Below are 21,938 nucleotides of genomic sequence, written 5' to 3'. Positions count from 1 at the left end.
CTTAGAAAGATAGTTAAAGCTAAAAAGAATAGAGGCATAATCTGTGATCATGAAAACAAGAAGGTTCCAACACCTCTATTTTAGCAAAGAAAGTTCTGATAGATGTCTACATTTTGTAAGGTAACAAGATTGCAGGATCACCAATCGTTATGCAGGATATGGAATTGTTCATATACAAGAGATATATGCAAAAGGGAAAAAGGGGAAAAAAAATCTCTTTTGCAATGCTTTCACATCAAGAGTATGCTAACCTGCTTAGACCTTCTTAGAAAATTGCAATCACTTGAAGAAGCAATCCTCCAATACTGAGAAACAAGCATTAGGACATCCTCTTCACACATTATGCAGAAAATGGCCCTGCCATTACTTGGTTTCTTTCAGCGAGGAGATGAGTACATTGACAAAGTACTTACTGCGTTTCTTTCCTACTCCCAGAAGCTACTGTTGAATCTAACACTGGTTGTAGGAAAAGATTTCGATCCTAACTCAACAGGAGTTGTGCTCCAAGTATTGTCAGCTCATTTCAACTCAAAACACATTACAACATGAACTGGGGAAGCCATCCTACCATTCTTTGTTCCCAAAGCTCCTCCTTGACACTGCAAATTACAACATTGACCTAAGAAGGCGTTTCAATGACTTCACTTTTAAGCCAATCGTCCCCACTGAAATTCCTTGATGTTCTCCCAGAAAAGGATGGTCGAGTCCTGATCACTTCTGTGACTAAGCAAGTGAAATGGAATTACTTCATCTCAATGTTGCTAGAGCCAGGTCTCTTTGGGACCCTAAAGTCAATCATTTCACCTCTCAACAATTCCACATCGCCCCATCTTCGCGCGTCAGAGTAAATGTTTGATAAGAGTACATAATCACCATCCTGAGTAGGTTCCAAATATGTAAGCTCTTGGAAGGATAACTCTGCCAATTCCACATTGCCATGTACCCTACAAGCACCAAGTAATGTTCTCCACAAGACACAGTTTGCTTTGAAGGGCATACTCTTGATCATCTCATAAGCTTCACTTAACAACCCCCACCTGCTTAGTAGATCAACCATGCACCCATAGTGTTTAATGTCAGGCTCTATTTTGTACTCCTTCCTCATGCGATCAAAGAACTCACGGCCCTTATCCACCAAGCCCTTGTGGCTGCAAGCAATGAGCACTCCAATAAAGGTGACTCGATTTGGTCTAACTTCATCAATCCTCCTCTCCATCTCTGCAAACAACTCCAAAGCTTCATCAGAATTACCATGGACAGCCAAACCCACAATCATTGCATTCCAACAACTAACAGGTTTCATTTTCACTTGACTGAAAACTTCCCAAGCAAGACTCAAGTTTCCGCATTTGGAGTACATGTCAACAAGTGCAATACCTAAGTAACCTTCAATTTTATATCCCTTGGCTTCTATGGACTCATGGATCATCCCGCCTACTTTCAGAGCACCCGTCTCCGCACAAGCACCCAGAACAGAAATAAGCGTTATCTCTGTTGCCTCAATATTGGCATTTGACATTTCATGAAACAAACTTAATGCGCCATTATAATCTTTAACTTGAATGTAACCTGCAATCATTGAGTTCCACGAAACTGCATCTCTCTCGGGCATCTCCAGGAACACCTTCTTTGCCGCTGCAAGATTGCCCATCCTGATGTACCGTCCCATCAAGGTATTCCAAGAAACCACATTCTTTGCAGGCATCAACTCGAGTAGACGATTTGCGGATGCGAAATCACCCGACCGATCATAGGCCAATATAATTATGTTCCATGAAGTGACAGTCCTTTGCGTCATTTCATCAAAAAGGCAGCGGGCGTGACTCACCGATCCACACTGAGAATACACATGGAGCAGGGAATTCTGAATATACTGATCCTGATCGAACCCTGACTTCCAGACTCTGCAATGAATCTCAGCTCCCTTGGAAGAAATATCGATACGCTCACCAGCCATCGCATCATCTTTAGTGCACCAGATTATCCTACCACAGGCTTTGAGCACGAAATTGTAGGTGAAGTGATCACATTCAACGTGAGCGCCGTGCATGTAGTTGTAAATGAGTATAGCTTTAATGGGAAACACGCTCTTTGAGTAACCCCGAATCATAGTATTACAAACAAAGGGATTGTCCATGCTGGTTTCTTGAAAAATTGCTTGGGCATGCGAGAGGCTGCCCACTGGAGAGAGACAAGCGAAGGATACGAGTTTGGGAACGATACCAGAGTGGTCCCAAAGGGCTGTTTTGATGATGGAAGCTTGGGCTTGTTCTGCTTCCTTCAAAGATTGAAGCTTTGAGACCATCTGTATTAACCTACTCCTCACCATCGCCCATTGACGTAACTCCGACTTTGAAGCAATGGTGCCTTGCTCTCGCAGACACGAGTCAAAAGAAGGGATCCAACTTTTGGGATCTGGACCAACGGTCGAATGATGGACCTCCGACGAGGGACAAATTCGCTATTGATTGCATCATTGGTTAAATAGAATTACCTCAGTTTCAATTTTTTTTCTTTGGCTTAAAAGAATTATTGGAAGATTTCAAAGTGCTAAAACAGCTCCTGGTTTGACACCAAATACGTTGTAAATTGAGTCAACAAGCAAACCAAAATACAGTGTAAATGCAAGTTCAGGCATTGCTAAAATCGATGATCTTCACTCGAATGTTCAAGCCTTTGTGGCCAGAGGCCATTACTGAAAAATAGGCTAGCAAACCAGCGGTCATACTGGCATTTCATATCCATAGGCCTCTCTTGGTCCACTTAAAAGGCTTGTTCCATTCTTTATAGCATCTAACTCCAAAACAGAATTCGCAAATTGTAGGCTCATTTGATCAGCAAACATGTAGAAAAATGCATAGTAAACAACATAAAGGGTCCCCACCAAAAAACAACAAAAAAAAGGGCAAAAAGAAGGGAATGCCCTTTTTGATTTTGAAAAAGGGACGACAATAGATACACGTGCTTTGCCTCTAAAACGGCCCATAATTGTCATCTCGACATGTTTGCCCCTACAAAAATGGTGCCATTCTACTTCTGTATGAAGTACTAGGAAGGCACCCAAAACATGAAGATATAACATCTGACATCTGCATTCAGAGATTGAACTACAAATTCAGGAGGGCAAGCACAGTTTCATCACACTGTGCAGCATAGCTTTGAATCTATGGACGCCAAACAAATGCTGAATGCCTGGTAACCTGTCAAAGGGTACCTGCATGACAAGAGATAAACTACCAAAATTTTCATTTCTTGGTTGCAAAATATGGTTTAAGTCAAAGTACCTGAAAATGCAAATTATACCTGTAGTCCATGACATATTTAGATTTTCCCACCCGTCCAAGCTGCAGGATTGTCTGCTTACCGTTCTCCTGAAGAAAATGTGTGAATATCAGTCACCTACTTGGGAGCATCTCATTACATATTCTTTTTGCATTATAGACCGCAGATGAAGTGAGCAGGTGTATAAAAATCCACAAGCAAGGAGTGGGTATATTTCATTGTTGGAGGTAAGGCATAACACTGATTATTGGTCCTTGCTCACTTTCGAATTTATATGAATTAAACTGTGGAGTTTAATATACCTCCAACTTAAGCTGGAAATTCTTGACCGATCGCTGGATTTTAAGTCCAGCTCTTCCCCTGTCTCTGAAATCTAACTCGTATTGCTTAGAAATCTGGGATTGCAAAAAACAACAGAAGAATTTTAGCTACCTAACTCAAGGCAGATAATGAAAACTTTGATCCAAGCAGCTCGCTTCAAGAAAACATATCCCCTACACGTGCAACCGTCTTTCTCAATAGATAATCAAGGAGATGTTATACTACCTTATTATACAGTGGAACCCTTGAGACTAGCTGATGGACTCTATCTGTTCTTTCCTCCCAGTTGTTCGGGAGTCCACTGATGTGTGGAACCTGACAGCAGAAAAAAGGTCAACACTTTTCATTGAAGACCTAGGAAAATAGAAACAAGCACCGAGGTATTGGCTGAATTTTTGTCAAAAGAATTCCACGAAGCTCACATGAGTTGCATTCTTTAGCTGCATTGATTGGTGCTTCGGTATGTAAGCTCTCATTGTCCTGTGACTTCCTGTCCAAGTGGCTATGGTAGGTACAAATCTGCATAAACAGAGGAAATCCGACTCTCGTGAAGTTCAGTTTTGCATTTTGGGTGTGTCTGTATTTTTGTGTATGTGTGTGTGTGTGTGTGTGTGTGTGTGAGAGAGAGAGAGAGAGAGAGAGAGAGAGAGAGAGAGAGAGAGACAGACAGACAGAGAGATTGCTCACGTTACAACTGCTAAAAGAGCCTTAGTTTGTCTAGCTACAGAGTTCAAAGATACCCCCTGAAAAAAGGACCAAATTAATCCGAGTTGTCCGATTAGTTCGAAACATATATGGTACTTTCAACCTATGAGGGAGTCCACTGAGCTTGGGTTATCAGTGTTTTGTTGGCTAAAGTTCAAAAAGACGAACCTGATCCCATATATGGTACTTTGAACCCATGACATTGGCTGTTACTGCCCCAATGTAACTATCATCGCCATTGGATGATAAACCTTTTACAGACTGAGCTATGGTGAAGATGGATTTTCCATTGCGCCTCTTGCAGAAGGCAATAGCTAGTTTTCGATCTTGTCGTCCCTTACCTTCCTGCAAATGTAAGATGCTCAGCAAATCGCACCGACTCACCAACTCTAAAAACTGTTTAGTCTTTCATACCTAGAGATTCTGAAGCAAACACATGCCTCCCCACCAATAGTTAGCAAGAGAAGTTGACAGTGAAAATCTAGAATGAAGCAAATGGTGGACGTGCACCATCACTGAGACAATCATATGATCCACCTCAAGAGAATCTATATATATTCACGGTTCTTTTGCTTAGCCAAAGTTGCATTTGCATTAGATCTTCAGATTCTATCAAGAAGGATTGGTGTCTGTCCATTTGACAAGTTATAACCAATTAATACTGCTACCTTATGAAATCATTATTTGGATGTTCTTCTGTCCGTTGTCAGTGCAATTTTCAAAATACAACTAAGAAATTATAAACCAATGGAACATCCAAGACGTGATGAAAGTATGCTCAATTCAGCAGAATCTGAGCTACGCAATAAGAACAAGCAATACAGTACCGAATAAGAAACCCATGATGATGCAGATGCAGCCAATCTGGCAGTGTCATTATGAGAAAAGCACAAGGTTTACTTACATAATAAGGATATATTGATTATCCTGACAAGGAAAATATAGATCCACTCATGAATGCGATGGATCAATTGTGCCCTGTCTGCGATTGTAAATAGGACAAACCTATGTACGAAATTTTTGGAAGCTTGTGAAAAATACCCAAGGTACAGAATCATCACCCATCAGAAAATTTTAGCTTGTCATGCTTCATCTAGGAACATTGAACGCAAGTCTACAAATACAAGGAATTCCACGAGGCCAACTACATTGAGCTACCTTAAACTTCTCGTAGGCATTGTACACTATGGTCTAAACAGTATTTCATTGGTCCCAACATGGTTTTCAATTTGATTTAACCATGTCTATATTTCCAAATATTAAGCTTCATCCAACAAACTGATTATAAAAAGCAAAATAGAAAAGGGAAAGTAAATCTTAAGTTTAGAATATCAATAAAACAGGGATATAAAACTGACTGAAGTACATCCAGAAAATCAACTTACGTTGGTATACAGAGAATACAGAGTACCGCCACTAACTCCGTCCATAGAAGTTTCCCTCACAATAACACAAGTGCACCTCCCAATGTCCACAGGCAATGGTCGGCACAACAAAGTCCTGAAACCACACCAAACATCACATTATACATGAGCAAACACATCATTCAAATTCGGGACTTCAAGGAATAAAAACTGGTACTTTTATCTGAGCCGAAACTCACCTATTTGGCAGTGTAGACCAAGACGAAGCTGGAGCTGCCTCTGAATCAGAGTAATCCCAGATATTCACAGAATGGGAGTTCTCTGACCCAATTGGGTCCCTTAATTTGGACACCAAATCCGAATCTTTCTCTTGCATTTGCATGCAGAACTGAAGAGAAGACGGCTTCAAGTTCAAAGCTTTTCCCGTCGACAGAGACTTCAGATTCGAGGAATGCTTGGAAACAGCCGAAGACCAAGTTTTCGGAGCGGCATTTTCTTTATCATCTCCAAACGCTGCATCTTGTTCTGGGTAGGGATGGGCATTCTCCTTGTTGTCATTGAGCTTAACAGGGCTCTGATTCGAGCGGCCTTCGAGGGCGATTCCTTCGCTGCAGCTCCGGAAGTGCTTGGTGTCGTTTAGGGGGTTCACGTAGAGAGTGTTGTACGAGAATTGGCGAGGGATAATGTTGTCGACAGTCATCCTCTTGAAAGAGAAGGAAAGAAACAGAGTATCTGCCTCTGTGTGTGGCGAGTGTTGGACGGCGAAAGAGAACGAAAAAAACAGAGTGTCTGCGCCTCTGTGGGGTGACGATCACCCCTTCGATTGTTGGCTTGTTTTGGGGAAAGAAAGAGCTCAGCCACAAGCGATGTCTGATGGGGTCGGGGTGATTGTTCTGTTTTGGAAATGAGGAGATTTTTGGATGGGTCTTCAGATATATGCCCAAGAACAAGAAGCCATTTTGAATATTGCAAGCACACTTTTGAGAAAAAGGTGAAGACTTTACCCCAACCAGTCGCTTTATACGTGAAGTGAAATTTCAAGTGTGATGTTACCGGAAGTTACTTTATGGTTTACAATTTACATAGAATAATATCATATCAATCATTAATTATGGAGATTTTACTGTAAAATCTACAAACCATGCAACATTTTTTTTCAATAAATTAATTAATTGCATGATTTGAAAATCACATGAATCCATATGTTTATAGAGAAGAATTCAATGTAAGTAGCACTCCAACCATTCGGTGAAATTACAAAGCATGATGGTATTGGGGGGCAGGAATCTGTGGCCAGTCATCTTTTGCCACGTCGGAAGCTTCTCTGGTGGGTCCCGCACGTCAATCTGACGTGGCGCTCTTGAGGCCTTTTTGGGTCTAACGTGTGTATTTCTTTGGGAGGGGGGGTGTTTGCATTTGAACGATGTTTAAATTTGAAAATACATGGGAAACTGTGCATCGATAGGAGCGACTAAGATTTATAGGTAATGGGAATGCAGCCTTTGGATGCGGGCGGGTTTGGTGAAGAACAGTTAACGGTAACCAGTGGAACTCGCCGTCGTTTCGTGCGCTTTTGGAGACCGAAACGACTGGGCTTTTCTGTCTTTTGACTTGGCGCATCTCTTGGAAGTTTGCAGGTTGAAAAAGCGGGAGTTCTGTTTGAATGTTGATGTCTCTCACTGTAGTAAAGCTGAGGGAAAGTTGGCAACAATTACTGGGGTACGATGATTGGGGTATGTAGACTCCGTAGACTGTCTGATAGTTGCGCTTTATTGTTAAACAATTATTCAAGTCGCCTGCTAACACTAAATTAACCGAGGGCATCATGTGAATATGTCAGCTCGAGCAGTACCGTTACGCTTGTCCTAAGTGCAAGGTTTTGAAAGATAAGGATGAGAATCAGCTTGTCTACACCTTTCGTAATGTTGTTTTTTTTGGTAAGGAAAAAAAAAATCATGCTTTCGTAATGTTGTTTCGACATAAATAAATGGATAATGCATTGGTCTTGAGAGAAATAATCATGCTTTTCTTGTTACATAATGCTGATAAGCGTGTGTCACGGGCTTGGAGTTTGAACCACGACCGTGCGGCGACTCGCGGCGATTTGGGTGATGATTCGCAGCGGATTGAATGATGATGCGCAAGAGTCAAGCCTTGGTCCGAGGATCGATCACACAATGCTCACGATTTGTGCTTGGCGGAGAGAGTGAGAGTGAACCGAGGGACTAAGTCGTGGGGAGAATGGATGATGTTTGTAGTGATGTTTGAGTGATACAAGATGATTCACGACTAGTGCAAAGCGATACTGATGGTGAACAAGATGAGTTACAATGGTGATGCTCGGGTCTATTTATAATACAAAATGGCCAGCAGCTTGGGTGACTCTTCAGCTTGCTCGGTTTGTCATGTAGTGCTCGGTTTGTCATGTAGTGCTCGTCTTGTCCGCTTGGCATGGCTGGTTTGAAATTCGAATGGCACGCGCATTGATGCCGCGGTTCAACTCCCCATGATGTGGAATGATGTCGTGAGCGGATCCACGTGATGTTCTAGAAGGCTCGGGAGGTGAGGGGTCGTGCGTCTGTTCGGCTGCCCACTTGCTCGGTTGGTTGCTTGCCGGGTCGTCCGTGGCATGATGCGCGAATTGATGCTACACGAGTCTTGCATCATGCGATGAGTCAGGCTGTATGAGTTGTGCATCACTCACAAGTTGAGTCCGATCGATGTTTACATCATTCAACGACTAATGCATGGATGATCCCGATGCTCCACCCGCTCGACCATCTTGGCTGATGCTTGGTCGAGTGGGGCTGATATTGGGTGATTCACACGACTGACCACGAATTCATTCATTGCATGGTCGGCCAATCGAATCACGGTCGATTCTCGAGTGAGGATTTTGCCGAACCGTGTTACATACATGTGTGATTTGCTCGATAATGTGTTGCAATGCGTCTTGCCAAAGGAAAAGTGAAGCTCATAGACTTCGTATATCGTAAAATGTGAAATTTCAAATTCAAGTTTGTTATTACGAGAAAATTTTCAAGTTCATTGAAATCTACTTGAAAACTTTACCAGGAAACGTGTTAAGCGTATATAATTTCAAACAATTCAGTTTTCAAAGGAGTGATTGTGTTTGATAGAGGACGATTAATTCATTAAAAACTGGAAAACTTCCTTAATTGACTGCTTGACAAGTGCCCCGGAAAACTCGTTAATGAAATCCTTCCAAAAAAAAACCAAATCGATTATCAATTCAGAGCATTAACTCAGGGCTTTTCTATGTAACATGTAATGTAAAGACATTCCCCCTCCTATACTTATCACTAATCACTGTATTAAGCATAAAGAGTTTTGCCAATTAACTGGGAAGACGCCACAAAGTCATTTGAAAGGACTCTTCCAGTTATTTCTTCGTTGCAGTGGGGGAATAAGCACGATTTCTCATCAGTTGATATAAAATGTCACGAAGGCTGCGAAGACTCCTTTCCTTTCACTCCCTTATCAAATCAGCTATTGGAAACATGGGAACAATGTCCACAGGAACCTGAAACCATTAGGCAAAAACCTGTGAGAAATACACCGGCATACTGAAATATAGTCTCAACTCGTAAAATGGCGGGCTGGTTTAGAAATGGTGAAGTTTCAAACCGTCGGTAATCATCATTAGGACAGAGCATCACTTAAGAAATTGTATCATAATAGATTCTATGAGGACTTGTTTTTTCACTGCTCTGTACGGGGTGTCTCTCTCTTTATTTGGCTGATCTAGTGCTGCTCAGTAACATCTTAGGATGTCCATATCAAACACAACAAAAAGTATGATGAAGTTCGTGGATGCAAAAGTCGGAGAATTCTACCTGATTGTTTTCTAGTCTCTGCAAAGCAGCTTTGAGTGGATCTGTCATTTTGCAATATCTATCCATGAGGGACCTTGCAGTTGGCTTGTCACCTTTTGCTTGTATGGTGAGTATCTCCCGGCTCAAGCTTTCTACAGCATCTTCAACCTTACAAAAGATTCATAGGAATCAACTGGTTATGCTAAACAGTAAAAGAAATAGGATGTTGGCAATGCCAATGGTAGTACCTTCGTAAAATCAACACTGAATGTTTCATCGTGATGCAAAACGAATGCTCCTTTCTCAAATAACCAGTTGAACTGCAACGCCTGACCTTTTCTGGTAATAGAACAGGACCATAAACAGCTCAATGGGTATTGTCCACATGATGGAACAAGGATCCATGTATAGATAGCTTACCCATGAGCTTCCTCTAAACCAAAACGAACTGAGCGAAAGCATCCGGCCAGAAAAGAGACGTACATTGACTTAACCAAATCCTTTGGAAGCAAGTCCTGAAATCCATTGAAAATCTTAAAGAGTAAGAATATCTGCCTCGTTTTAGATATTTCCAGAACCTGAAACATCATTACCTGGTCAATGAAAAACTTTAATGCCCAAAGACCAACTATATCAGCTTTTGCTTCTTCCAAAGCTGAGTGAAGTTCTTGAAGCTCCTGCATTGGTAGATAGAAGAACATCGCTGAAGCTGAGAGAGAATAATAATGGAATTCTTACATGAAGTTCCTACATGGAAGGGTCTGTCTACACTCCCACGTCGATAAGCACACGACAGTATCACATGGAGCAACTTTACTCCATATAAGCAATTTTTTCGACATTAGTCAGTATCTCAGTACTAGTTCCTTTATTATCAAGCGGACCAAGTAATTGTCTCTGGATGACAGACACGGTATATATTGACATGGAATCAAATGAGTCTTAAAGATTTATTAGCGAAAAAGAAAGGAGAGTAAAGTAGTTCTTGAAGTCTATACTTTCACTTTTATTGGTGTACATTGTGAATTAAAAGAGGTTTCATTAAGTCAATCCTACTCAAAATTGCCTAGGCATTTTGGAGCTGCCGTGCTGGACCCTGTAATGGGATTCTCTTCACTCTCTATGGCAATATGTTAGCATCAAAGCACAATCTTCATTATTTATAAACATGTGTTAGCCAAAAGACACAAATTGCCATTTCAAATTATATTAAACCGAGGATGTATGATACCGATAATGAGAAGGAAATGGGAAAAAAAGTATGAGAAGGGAAAGTTGAGGGGACTAACTAGTCTCACTGTAGACTTCTGACCATTTGGGAGAGTTATGGTATGGGGGCCAATTCCATGGCAGCACTCATGGCAAATTGTGTGAGTAAAGAAAGAATCAAAATCTACTAGCCCCCTTTGTTTCCCTGATATGCATCCAGCCGCTATGGGCTGGAGAATATGCTCGAACCTGGTTTTAATAAGAAGAGAGTTGAGAAGCATAACAAGCGATTTCAGGGCATCGGCATAGAAAATCAGATGCAGACATTATGCTGTAATCTAAAGGGAATACAACAATCACAAAGAAGATAAGGATGTCGTACTTTGCTTCTGAAACATTCTTGAGCATAACCATTGATGTTCCTCGATCCTTCACGATGCGCTCATCGTTTGGTAAATTAAAAGCGACAGTTTGAGGGCCCTTGACATCCTGGATTTCAATCATCAATCAGTTTTCAGAAAATGAAAGCATCAGGGTGTCTAAGATAAGATAACTATTAGTCTAACCGGCTCATGATAAGTAGAAAATTGTTTCTATTGAATTGGCAATGGCAAATACGTCATCACAATCTTATGCCAGAAAGAGTTGATCATTAATGGGAATTTAAGACAATTACATGAAAAAAAGACCAGAGGCAAGTGTAACGATTCACGTTCTGAGGAGTAACCAAAAACTCACCCCTGCATTGTAAACAAGCTGAATGACACGTATTGGTGCAGCAATCACATCTTGTGATTTGTATATAGTGTCCAGTGGGAGATTTTGTTCCAATACCTAGTGCAATGTTACAAAAAATAAGAAAGTGGGCTCCATCAGTAAAGTTGGACTACATTTGTTGAGTCTCTGTGGAACATGATTTGACAAGGGTACCTGAAGATTATCTCCAAAGAGTTTCAATTGAGCAGTTGCCTCGTCATCTCGAATACCAATAAATGCTTCAAACGTCGCCTAATGCAATTGCGAATCGATTGCAGCATTGCCAAAGAAGTAGAGACAAATGTTAGTACGAGACCATGGACATGTTAAAGAGCGTAGTGGTCTATTAGATTGAGGACAGATGCATATAGTAGAAAGCTTTTAGAGAAAATGAATAATAAGCAATAAGTAGCCAGTCAACAACAAATCACCAGTAACATCATAACTTTTGCTTCCGTCTCCATACTTCTCTTACTCTCACATTATTTTGCACCATTTACTGGTAGTCACATAAAATATTCTTTCATCTTTAACATTTCTATCATGGAAGTACCTTTTTTCTATGGAGGTTTTTTAAGTGCATGCGATTGGGATATATCTCGAGACTACTGAGGAATTAAATAACAGGACCAGTGGAGTTATTACAATGCATGAGTACCAAGATCAGAACTTCAAGAAAGAGAAAGGAACCAAGAATTTTATCAGAACGTCAAAAAGCATTGAGACATCAATGTGAATGTTATGCACATAGATTTCTAGTGGAAGTCTGGTGCTGTCCGATGAAGGTACATGATAGGTAAAAAATGGACTTCAGGAGTCCACACTGTGCAGGTATCGTTTACAAAGGTTCCAACCAAGTAGGTGATTGTATGCTGCCAGACGTCTATTGCAGTGTTTTCTCAGATTATCTCATGTAATTATAGCAGACATGTTTTTTCTTGTCTGCCTCGTAGAAGGATGAAAATCAGAAGATCAAGTTCTTCTTTGCTCAGAATCATATACCTGAGACCTATCAATGATATGAATATGGTCTGAAGACAACCTTCTCATTCATTGCTGTTCCATGAAGAAATAGGACATTTTTAGACTGCTAATGCAATTAAACAGTCTTCTTCCGAGGTCAGTAGCCAAAAATGATATAGGTTAAACAACCTTTATGAGAGTGAATCACATGTAGGCTCTATGACATACACGCATGATGAACCTACAATGCATGCATGAAAATGCAGGAAGAAAGATTTTGGGTGAATAATACCTTGTAACCAAATAGTGTATCTTCATAAGTCTCATAAGGACCAATAGTCACATCCAACTTGGAGTCCTTCAAATAGGGAAACAGTAAGTATCAATACATTAGTTATGTAGTAATACTTCCAGAACTCGATTTTAAAAGATAAGCATCTTCATCTCCTTCCCAGAAATTCTAGATCATGAGATACCCAACTTCACAAATTATCACCACTAAAAATTAAACAAATCCATGCAGGCCATAACCAGGCTTGATACCAATGCTCAAGCTGAGGAAGAAGTCAGTATAACTACAAGGCCAGTGACCTTAACTATCAATCCAACATTGCAGCATTAAAACTACTGAGAACAGAACCAGCTCCAGACCGTAAAAATGTTCTCCAAAGTGTTCACTTCTCAACACCAACAGGAGAAGTGACAAAATCAACACCAGTTTGCAGCAAAAAGGTCTGAGAATGGGATTTGATTAGAAGTAAACTGGCAACATTCTTAAGATGAGTATTTGTTAAAGAGAGTCACTCATCATAAATCTTTCATTTTAGAGGAAAAAGGTTACAGTAGCATTGTTTGCAACCAGTGGAAGGAAGCTCATCTTACTCAGCTGGTGAAATTCTTACTCAAGGACTACGAGAAGGAATATAAACTCAGAATTCCACCCAAAACACTTTCTCAATTTTATCACATTATCACCCCAATCCTAAACATGGTGGCAACCAGTCTTGGCAACCTTTATGTCCCTTAGTTGAGCTTCTACATTTTCTGGTCCAGATACCCAACTGCTAAGGTGAACTCTGTGATCCTAGTTCCTAATAGGTGGAGATTGACAGAAGACTCTCTTCCTCCAGTAGATAAAGCTCATAGGTATGCTAAAATGTTGTCAGAATACTTGTCCAGCCAGAGCTACATCTTTCACTTGCTAGGTCCACTCTCCCATTGTATATACTATGGCCATCTACTGCAAAATTTCAATCTCAGAAGTAACTCATCTATTCACAATGAGAATTACAACATTAAAGACGAAACAAAGGGCGATATATACTAACCAACTCCATCCAGGCAATGTCAGAGTCATAATAGTCATTGGACAAAAAGGCTTCAGCCTTGCTTTGCAATAGTTTCCTCAAGCTACACAAAGCAAGAAAGTACAGGCGTTTAAGAACAGCTTAGCCAGTATTGGCATATTCATGTATAAAGAATGACCTAACGATAGTAAATGGTAATACTTCAACCAACAATACCTTGGGGAGCTAGTAAAATTTCCAGCTTTATGCAACAGTTCAGCAGCTTCTGTAAGCAAAGCTCTGTACTCTTGTGAATAGGGGACAATAAAAAGGTCATGAACCGGTTTGACTGCATTACTGTTACTTTCATCAGAAGATATAGACAAGGCTTTGTCCAAACTAAATTGACTTTTCCTCTTTATAACATTGAAAAAGCCAGTTGCCTCCTCTTTTTCATCTTTCGATAAGCTGCTCTTCCATAAATCAAATTCCTGTTTCCGCACAAGCAGTTAAAATGACTTCTAGCAGATATATAAGGAATAGACAGCTTCAATGATTACAAAATCCTATTTTGAATGGATGTTAGTTGGCATAGGTCAATCTTGAGTTTGGGTTGATTTAAAGAGATACCTTTTTGTCCATGTCAGGAGGATAAAAGTTTGCACCAGGTGGTTTTTGCATAGGAAATGCAGCCTTATATTCGATGCCCTTCCACCCATTTACTTGCTTCGCCGGTTTAGATAGCAACCTAACGGTGGAATCTGCGGTCGTCAAAAATGCCTCATTCTCATCAAGGCAAGACCTGTAGGCATAAAATAACTGTACTAAGTTGAAACAATTCTTCTTTGACAATTCTAGACGTCATAAAGAACATTAAAATATAAAAAGGTGACCCCCAATGCAAAATCAACAGCGCTAAAAGGATACAATTAACATCATGTGTCCCCTAACTAACACTCTGAAATGTCCACTTAAGAAAATTATTCGTGGCAATAACCTTTTCCAAAACCAACAAAAATACTATAAAAGATCATCTAATGTTTTAATAAATCAAGAGAGTATGATGCCTGCACTGGATGATTGTCTCTCAACTGATCACTAGTCCTGACTGGTTCTTATCCCTCTATATTATCAAGCAAACTTAAACGCAACTTCCATCTCAAACTTTCACTCAAAAGTTCCATGAAAGATAATATAAATGGTAGCTGTACATTACTGAAAAGTGGGCAAAATAATAATTTCAAAGGGTTAACAAACTATTATTTTATTTCATAAATCTCTCACGAACTCTAAATTTAAATTAACCTTCACATCCAACAAGCATTTCAATGAATTTCCTAAAATAACTCAAATCCCAGTCTCTTTCCTTGCCAAAATTTGCACACATGTATGAGAGTGCCATTTTTGCTAGCCAACAAAGAAAGACGAGAGACGTGAATAAAAGAAATGAGAGACATGTCAAGTCAGAGCTTTCCATCTTGGTTTACCATGGACTTTTATTTATTGAATAGTATATCCATTTAAGCTTGTCCAGCTCTGACGAAGCAGCATGCTCCTTCAACCAATCTCTCAGAGCTGGATTGTTGTACCATACCTAAAATAATCAACAAAAAGTCACCCACCAAAATCAAATCAAGCAGAAAGCTGCTTAAGTAGTAGTATAGAATGATACGCAACCCTCTTATAATTTTGGAATTAATACGTCTATCTACTACAATAAGTTTGACTAGAAGAAAAGAATGGTTAATATCTTCATAATCTTACTGCTATCTTCACAGAGCGAACACCAATCTTGCCTAAAAGGAATTAAACAAGGCATAATCGAAGAAGGCATATAATCCTACTGCTATCTTCTCAAAGTGTTTGAAATTTTTATAGAAATTCTTTCCTCCATTTGAATTAGATAAGCAATTAAATTACAACTGCATCAAAGTTTTTTTAATGATAAAAGCAACAAAGCTTTTCCCCGTAGCTGCATCAACTATATGGATCATCTCATGCCATTGAACGTCTTATCTATTATTATATTCTCATACTGTGACTATCGGACTACCCTTTCATGTTGCAAGTGACTAAATAGAAAAACTTATATCTGTACTTGACTCAAGATAGGTTAGTTCCTTCAGTCCAAGGTCCATCTTATGGGGAAGAATTACCAATTGATAGGTAGAACACATGTACCATATCTAATACATACTAATCATAGGTAGACGTAAAGTATGTGTAGAGAATATTTGGCTCATGAGGGCATACTTGTCTATTTTCTTTATTATTTTCTGAATAGTAGCAATAAGGGCAATATTGTAATTCTTGGCCTTTTGGCTTTATTATAAATAGATAGCTTGGGGTCACATTGACCTAACCAAGCATTCAGTTCAGTTTTTTCTCTCAACATGGTATCGTAGCTAGGGCTGAACTGAAACCCTAACTCTAACCCTAATCTCTTCTCTACGCAAGCGTTCTCCTCTCTCTCTCTTCTCGCCTTCACCCTCTCCCACCGCAGTTCCTTCTCACCTTTTTCTTTGCCTTCTTTCACAGCATAGGGCAGCACTCATGAGGTGATTCTTTGAATCCGGTGTCCGCCCTAAATCTCACCTCTATGAGATAAATTAAAGCTTCTTTGCAGTTTACGATAGGTGGTTCATCCTCTTCTGCGATTTTTTGGATCTTCTTATTTGAGATTGTTTACGCCTTGCCGCGGGCCCACAGTTATCTCGTTGCGAAGACCAAAGTACTGCAATTCGTGGACTACCATATTTCTTTTTCAGATTCTGTGGGAAAAATCAGAATTATCGATTTTTTTAGGTTTTCAAAACCCTAAAAAAATCGATTTTTTTGTCTTCCCTTGATCTGATTTGGCTGTTTTGGAGGACAAATTCTGACTACTACCGGAGGACTTCGTTCCAAGTTTTTTTTTGGTGGTTTGATTATTCCCTTCTCGCTTTAAGACATAATGTCCGAGGGTTCGGGCGCTACACCTACTGGAGATGGTCGTACAGATTATATTACTTTTGCCGCGATTCCCGTGAAGCTCGATGGCACAAATTATTTGATATGGTCTCGATCGACATTCTTGACCATTGCGGGCCGTGGGCTTACAGGACATATCAACGGCACTTCTGCGATGCCGACTACATCGGGTACTACTCGGGAAAAGTGGATCTCGAATGACTCTTTGATAATGTCCTTTTTGCTTAACTCGATGCAGCCACATATTGCAAAAGGATATTTGCTTCTTGATACTGCGGCACAAATCCGGATGGCTGCAAGGGATACTTATGGTCAACTCGGGAATGACGCACAGGTGTATGAACTTCGGAAAAAGGTTCATGACACCACTCGGAAGGAGATGACTATATCTCAATATTATCTTGAGCTTCGAAGTTTGTGGCAAGAGCTAGATCATTATGCTGATTATCATCCAACTAATGATGCAGATGTTGCTGCCTACAAGAGGCATGTGGACAAGATCAGAGTTTATGATTTCTTGGCGGGATTAAATGTTGAATATGATCGGATACGTGTTCAAGTTCTTAGCCGGTCTCCATTCCCTACTCGGGAACAGTCCTATGCCCTAGTTCACTCTGAAGAAAGCCGTAGGGCAGCAATGCTTCATTCCTCCGTTGATCGATCTGCTCTACAAACCAGTGCTGGCACTATTGCCAAATCTGGTTCGTTCTTTCGTTCTGACGATACCTCTAAGGAAGTGGTCAAGTGTGAACATTGTCATAAGCCGTATCATACTAAAGTTACATGCTGGAAATTACATGGAAAACCTGCAGATTTTGAGGCAAAAAGGGCACAAAGGAAGGCAAAAAACAAGGCAAATCATATTGAAATTGTTCCTACTACACCTACTACCGATATCGGTTTATCCCGGGAAGAACTTCGGGCATTTCGATGTCTACTAAAAGCTTCTACTGCTGCTGCCTCCTCTACGGTTGCCAATTCATCTTCTCCTTTTGCTTCAAACCTAACCACTTCAGGTATCTTATTTGGGGGGTTTAATACATCTGTTGTTTCCAGCCCATGGATCATTGATACGGGGGCTACGCATCACATGACAGGTTCTTCTAGTCTTTTTCAGCAATATATCCCTACTTCGGGTAGAGACAAAGTTCGATTAGGCGATGGAACCCTCTCTTCCATTGCTGGAAAAAGGGTTATCAATTGTTCCTCCACTCTTCCCTTGTCTTCCGTTTTACATATTCCATCATTCTCCACTAATCTCCTTTCTATCGATACTCTTACTCGAGACTTAAACCGTAAAGTAACATTTTTTCCTTCTTATTGTGTTTTCCAGGATCCGGTAACGGAGAAGGAGATTGGACATGGTAGATTGGAAGGTGGTCTTTATCTGCTCGAGGGTAGTGGGATTTCTACTTCAACTTTGTCTTCTACGCCTCATCAAGTTAATTCGGCATTGACGGACCTTCATCAATGGCATTGCAGATTAGGTCACCCCCCTTTAGGAACTTTAGAAAAAGTTTTTCCTAGTCTCGTTTTAGCTTGTAATAAAGACGAGTTTTTTTGTGAAGCCTTGTGTTCGGCTAAACAAACTCGTTCAACATATTCATCTTCAAATAATAGAAGTCGTTTTCCTTTTCATGTGATTCATACTGATGTGTGGGGTCCTTCCCGACATACTTCTATTTCCGGTCATCGTTGGTTTGTCACTTTTATTGATTGTTATTCTCGTACAACTTGGATTTATTTGTTGAAACATAAGAGTGAAGTTTTTCACTGCTTTCAAAATTTTCACAAAATGATTCAGACTCAATTTGATGCCACTTTGAAAATTCTTCGCAGTGACAATGGCACCGAATATACTGAGGGTCGGTTTCAACGGTATCTCTCTGATCATGGCATTATTCATCAAACTAGTTGTGTTGATACCCCCGCACAAAATGGTGTTGCCGAAAGAAAGAACCGACATTTGCTAGAAGTTGCTAGGTCTCTTATGTTTTCCCGTCATGTCCCAATTCAGTATTGGAGTGATGCTATCTTAACCGCTGCCTATTTAATAAATCGGATGCCTACAAGAATTCTTGATTTTCGCACACCTATCAATATTTTGCGGGGATCATCGACTTTTATTGTTACTCCAAAAATTTTTGGTTGTGTTTGTTATGCTCGTAACACCACGTCTAAGAGTAAGTTGGAACCCCGTGGTCTCCGTTGCATTTTTCTTGGGTATTCACCGACTCAAAAGCGTTATAAGTGTTATCATCCTCCTTCTAGGCGCACCATCATATCTATGGATGTGGTTTTTCACGAGTCTCATTCCTATTATTCAGCTCCACCTCTTCGGGAGGAGTGTCCTAGTGTAGAGGTGTTCCCTACTTTGGATGTTCCTATGGATATTACTTACCATTCTTCTCCGATAGTCTCTGACGATTCTCCTTCTTCGCAAGAGTGTTCTCCTTCTCAAGGGGAGAACAATGCAACACAAGAGGATAGTGCGGTAACACAAGAGGAGATAGCAAAGCAACCACTTCGGGGGGAGTCTACTCCCACTCCCGTTAGGCAAACTATAGATAATAGCAAGACATTGAAGACATCGTCGTAGGGAGCCCACTACCAACAAGCGGGTTAAGACCATTGAGACATTGCCCGTTCAATCATCATCTCCCGATCCGGATTCTCCTACTCCTGGTATAGTTTCTTCTTCCGATCTTCCTATTGCACTTCGAAAGGGTACTAGAACTTGTACTCAACACCCTATATCCCAATTTGTCTCATATGACTCTTTGTCTAGCTCTTATCGTACTTTTGTATCTTCTATATCTTCTATTTCTATTCCACAAAATTGGCGGGAAGCTTTTGCGGATGAGAAGTGGAAGGCAGCAATGGTGGAAGAGATGCATGCTTTGAAGAAAAATGACACGTGGGATCTTGTTGTTCTTCCTCCCGGGAAACAACCGGTAGGATGTAAGTGGGTGTTTGTAGTCAAACAAAATATGGATGGTGTTGTGGACGGATATAAAGCACGATTAGTGGCAAAGGGATTTACTCGGACCTTTGGAATTGACTATCAAGAAACCTTTGCTCCTGTTGCCAAGTTGAATACTTTCGAGTACTACTTTCGTGTCTTTGTTAACCGGGGATGGGATCTTCAGCAGTTAGATGTGAAAAATGCCTTTCTTCATGGAGAGTTAGAAGAGGAGGTGTATATGGAGATTCCTCCGGGTTTTTCTTGTGACAAAACTCAAGGTAAAGTGTGCAAGCTGAAACGTGCACTTTATGGTTTAAAGCGATCACCTCGAGCCTGGTTTGGTAGGTTTCAGAGAGCTATGGTCTCTGTTGGGTATAAACAGAGCAACGCCGATCACACTTTGTTTGTGAAGAAATCAGGTGCTAAAATTTCTATTCTCATTGTCTATGTAGATGACATTGTTGTCACAGGGAATGACAATGATGAGATCGGTCGGTTGAAGAAGTTTCTCGGACAAGAGTTCGAGATAAAAGATCTTGGAAAGCTACGGTACTTTCTTGGGATTGAAGTTGCTCGATCTTCAAAGGGTATATTTCTATCCCAAAGGAAGTATGTCCTTGATCTTTTGACAGAGGTTGGGTTATTGGGATGTCACCCTTTTGATACGCCTATTGAGGCCACTACTCGTCTTCAAGAAAAAGATGGTGATCCAATGGATAAGGGTTGTTATCAACGGTTAGTGGGCAAGTTGATTTATTTGTCCCACACCCGACCTGATATTGCTTTTGCTGTGAGCCTGGTGAGTCGGTTTATGCATGATCCACACTCTACTCATATGAATGTTGTTCTTCGGATCCTTCGGTATTTGAAATCTGCTCCTGGGAAAGGGATTCTTTTATCTCCTCGTGATGGCTTAAAGGTTGAAGCTTATACGGATGCTGATTGGGTTGGATCTCCGGACCGGAAGTCTATTTCCGGGTATTGTACTTTCTTAAGAGGGAATCTTGTGACTTGGCGCAGCAAAAAGCAGAATGTGGTTGCTCAATCTAGTGCTGAAGCAGAATTTCGTGCGATGGCATAAGGAGTTTGTGAGCTGTTATGGCTTAAAGGATTACTAGAAGATCTTGGTGTATCTGCTCATCTTCCCGTGATGCTATATTGTGATAATAAGGCCGCCATTAGTATTGCTCACAATCCTGTACAACATGACCGTACAAAACATGTGGAGATTGACGGACACTTTATCAAGGAGAAGTTGGAAAGTGGTTTAATTTGTATGCCGTTTGTACAATCTGATGATCAACTCGCTGATGTGTTCACTAAAGGACTAGGGAGTAAATCGTTTCATCCTATTTTAGTCAAGTTGGGCATGTGTGATATTTATGCTCCAACTTGAGGGGGAGTGTAGAGAATATTTGGCTCATGAGGGCATACTTGTCTATTTTCTTTATTATTTTCTGAATAGTAGCAATAAGGGCAATATTGTAATTCTTGGCCTTTTGGCTTTATTATAAATAGATAGCTTGGGGTCACATTGACCTAACCAAGCATTCAGTTCAGTTTTTTCTCTCAACAGTATGCTTCACTTAAGATAGTTCAGTATCAATATAGAAATAATTATGGATATAGATGTCCAGTTTTACCAACCTGCAGGTAGAAGATTTCATCAATAACTTTTGCAGCCTTAATTACTAGAAGTAGGGCTTCCCTGTCTCCATTTGAAAGCCCTGACAGCTGCAGAAGAAAATGTGAGAGTGAAATGAAAAGGTGATTTCTTCTTTTTTATAAGTAAATAGGTCAATATTGATTCTTATGCATGCGAGGAAAAAAAAAGTGAAATGGAATCCTGAAGAATAAGAAGTAATTCCACTACTACTTTTGAGCAAGCCAGTGCAAAGGAAATCTTGGATGACATCATGTAACCAAGTCTGAACTTCTCCTTGCAAGATTTTTTCCACGTATAAGAGACATAGATATGAAAAAAAGGTCACCTAGACCACTGCGCATCACACATTGCACTTGTTCTAAATCTCTAAGTAGAAGATCAGCTTCTTTGTGTAACGCCTAGGAGCACTACAATCATCTTATGCTGGGACTGGGGTGGCATGTAATTAGTCCTCTTTAATGAAAATTGTTGGAAAATGGAAATATAAACAAGGCCCAATCACAGGCAATAAGCAAAAACAAAATGAACTTACAAAAAGTAGCAATTATGACTACAATTAGTGCAATGAGTAAGAACAATAAAAAAAATTAAAAGAATCGCAAGCAGCTTCTGTGG

The 21,938-nt window shown here is 40.3% G+C and overlaps 3 protein-coding genes and 1 long non-coding RNA gene across 5 annotated transcripts in view; 1 reads left to right on the top strand and 3 right to left on the bottom strand.

The window, feature by feature from the left end:
• Positions 1-91: 91 nt before the first annotated feature.
• On the bottom strand, positions 92-2,861 carry LOC115755828 (pentatricopeptide repeat-containing protein At5g15300-like). Its single transcript, XM_048283618.1, has one exon. It carries the CDS (start codon positions 2,327-2,329, stop codon positions 743-745), a length of 1,587 nt encoding a protein of 528 aa, XP_048139575.1. The 5' UTR covers positions 2,330-2,861; the 3' UTR covers positions 92-742.
• On the top strand, positions 395-16,100 carry LOC125316157. Its single transcript, XR_007199476.1, has 3 exons — positions 395-405; positions 3,488-3,490; positions 15,969-16,100. It is a non-coding gene; the product is annotated as an uncharacterized LOC125316157 (long non-coding RNA).
• LOC115755853 (tubby-like protein 8) lies at positions 2,899-6,657 on the bottom strand. Its single transcript, XM_030695416.2, has 9 exons — positions 5,912-6,657; positions 5,694-5,808; positions 4,477-4,653; positions 4,291-4,346; positions 4,026-4,122; positions 3,829-3,918; positions 3,585-3,677; positions 3,304-3,371; positions 2,899-3,214 (listed from the first exon to the last, which is right to left on the bottom strand). The coding sequence occupies exons 1-9, from the start codon at positions 6,370-6,372 to the stop codon at positions 3,139-3,141; spliced, it is 1,233 nt and encodes a 410-aa protein (XP_030551276.1). The 5' UTR covers positions 6,373-6,657; the 3' UTR covers positions 2,899-3,138.
• Positions 8,884-21,938, bottom strand: part of LOC115755832 (nudix hydrolase 3) — a 36,953-nt gene continuing 23,898 nt past the window's right edge. For both annotated transcript variants that reach the window (XM_030695387.2, XM_048283617.1), the window contains 15 exons: positions 21,305-21,391; positions 15,210-15,316; positions 14,353-14,524; positions 13,960-14,213; positions 13,765-13,846; positions 12,729-12,794; positions 11,648-11,725; positions 11,456-11,551; positions 11,100-11,206; positions 10,798-10,966; positions 10,102-10,185; positions 9,929-10,023; positions 9,757-9,847; positions 9,530-9,676; positions 8,884-9,216 (listed from right to left, as the gene is read on the bottom strand). In XM_030695387.2, coding sequence (XP_030551247.1) covers positions 9,163-9,216; positions 9,530-9,676; positions 9,757-9,847; positions 9,929-10,023; positions 10,102-10,185; positions 10,798-10,966; positions 11,100-11,206; positions 11,456-11,551; positions 11,648-11,725; positions 12,729-12,794; positions 13,765-13,846; positions 13,960-14,213; positions 14,353-14,524; positions 15,210-15,316; positions 21,305-21,391 — 1,689 coding nt within the window. In that variant the 3' untranslated portion in view covers positions 8,884-9,162. The remainder of the gene's footprint in view (positions 9,217-9,529; positions 9,677-9,756; positions 9,848-9,928; positions 10,024-10,101; positions 10,186-10,797; positions 10,967-11,099; positions 11,207-11,455; positions 11,552-11,647; positions 11,726-12,728; positions 12,795-13,764; positions 13,847-13,959; positions 14,214-14,352; positions 14,525-15,209; positions 15,317-21,304; positions 21,392-21,938) is intronic.

This window comes from Rhodamnia argentea, chromosome 8 (genome assembly GCF_020921035.1).
Source record: "Rhodamnia argentea isolate NSW1041297 chromosome 8, ASM2092103v1, whole genome shotgun sequence".
In the NCBI taxonomy this organism is placed as follows: domain Eukaryota; kingdom Viridiplantae; phylum Streptophyta; class Magnoliopsida; order Myrtales; family Myrtaceae; genus Rhodamnia; species Rhodamnia argentea.
Note: the sequence above shows the minus strand (reverse complement) of the source record. Positions and strands in the feature narration are given on the sequence as shown.

Coding starts and splice junctions, on each gene's coding strand:
- LOC115755853 (XM_030695416.2), bottom strand. CDS start 6,372: ATGACTGTCGACAACATTATCCCTCGCCAATTCTCGTACAACACTCTC. Junction 4,654..5,693: donor TGTATTCTCTGTATACCAAC/GTAAGTTGATTT, acceptor TTACATTTGCAG/GAAGGTAAGGGACGACAAGA. Junction 4,123..4,290: donor GCTCTTTTAGCAGTTGTAAC/GTGAGCAATCTC, acceptor CTGTTTATGCAG/ATTTGTACCTACCATAGCCA.
- LOC115755828 (XM_048283618.1), bottom strand. CDS start 2,329: ATGGTGAGGAGTAGGTTAATACAGATGGTCTCAAAGCTTCAATCTTTG.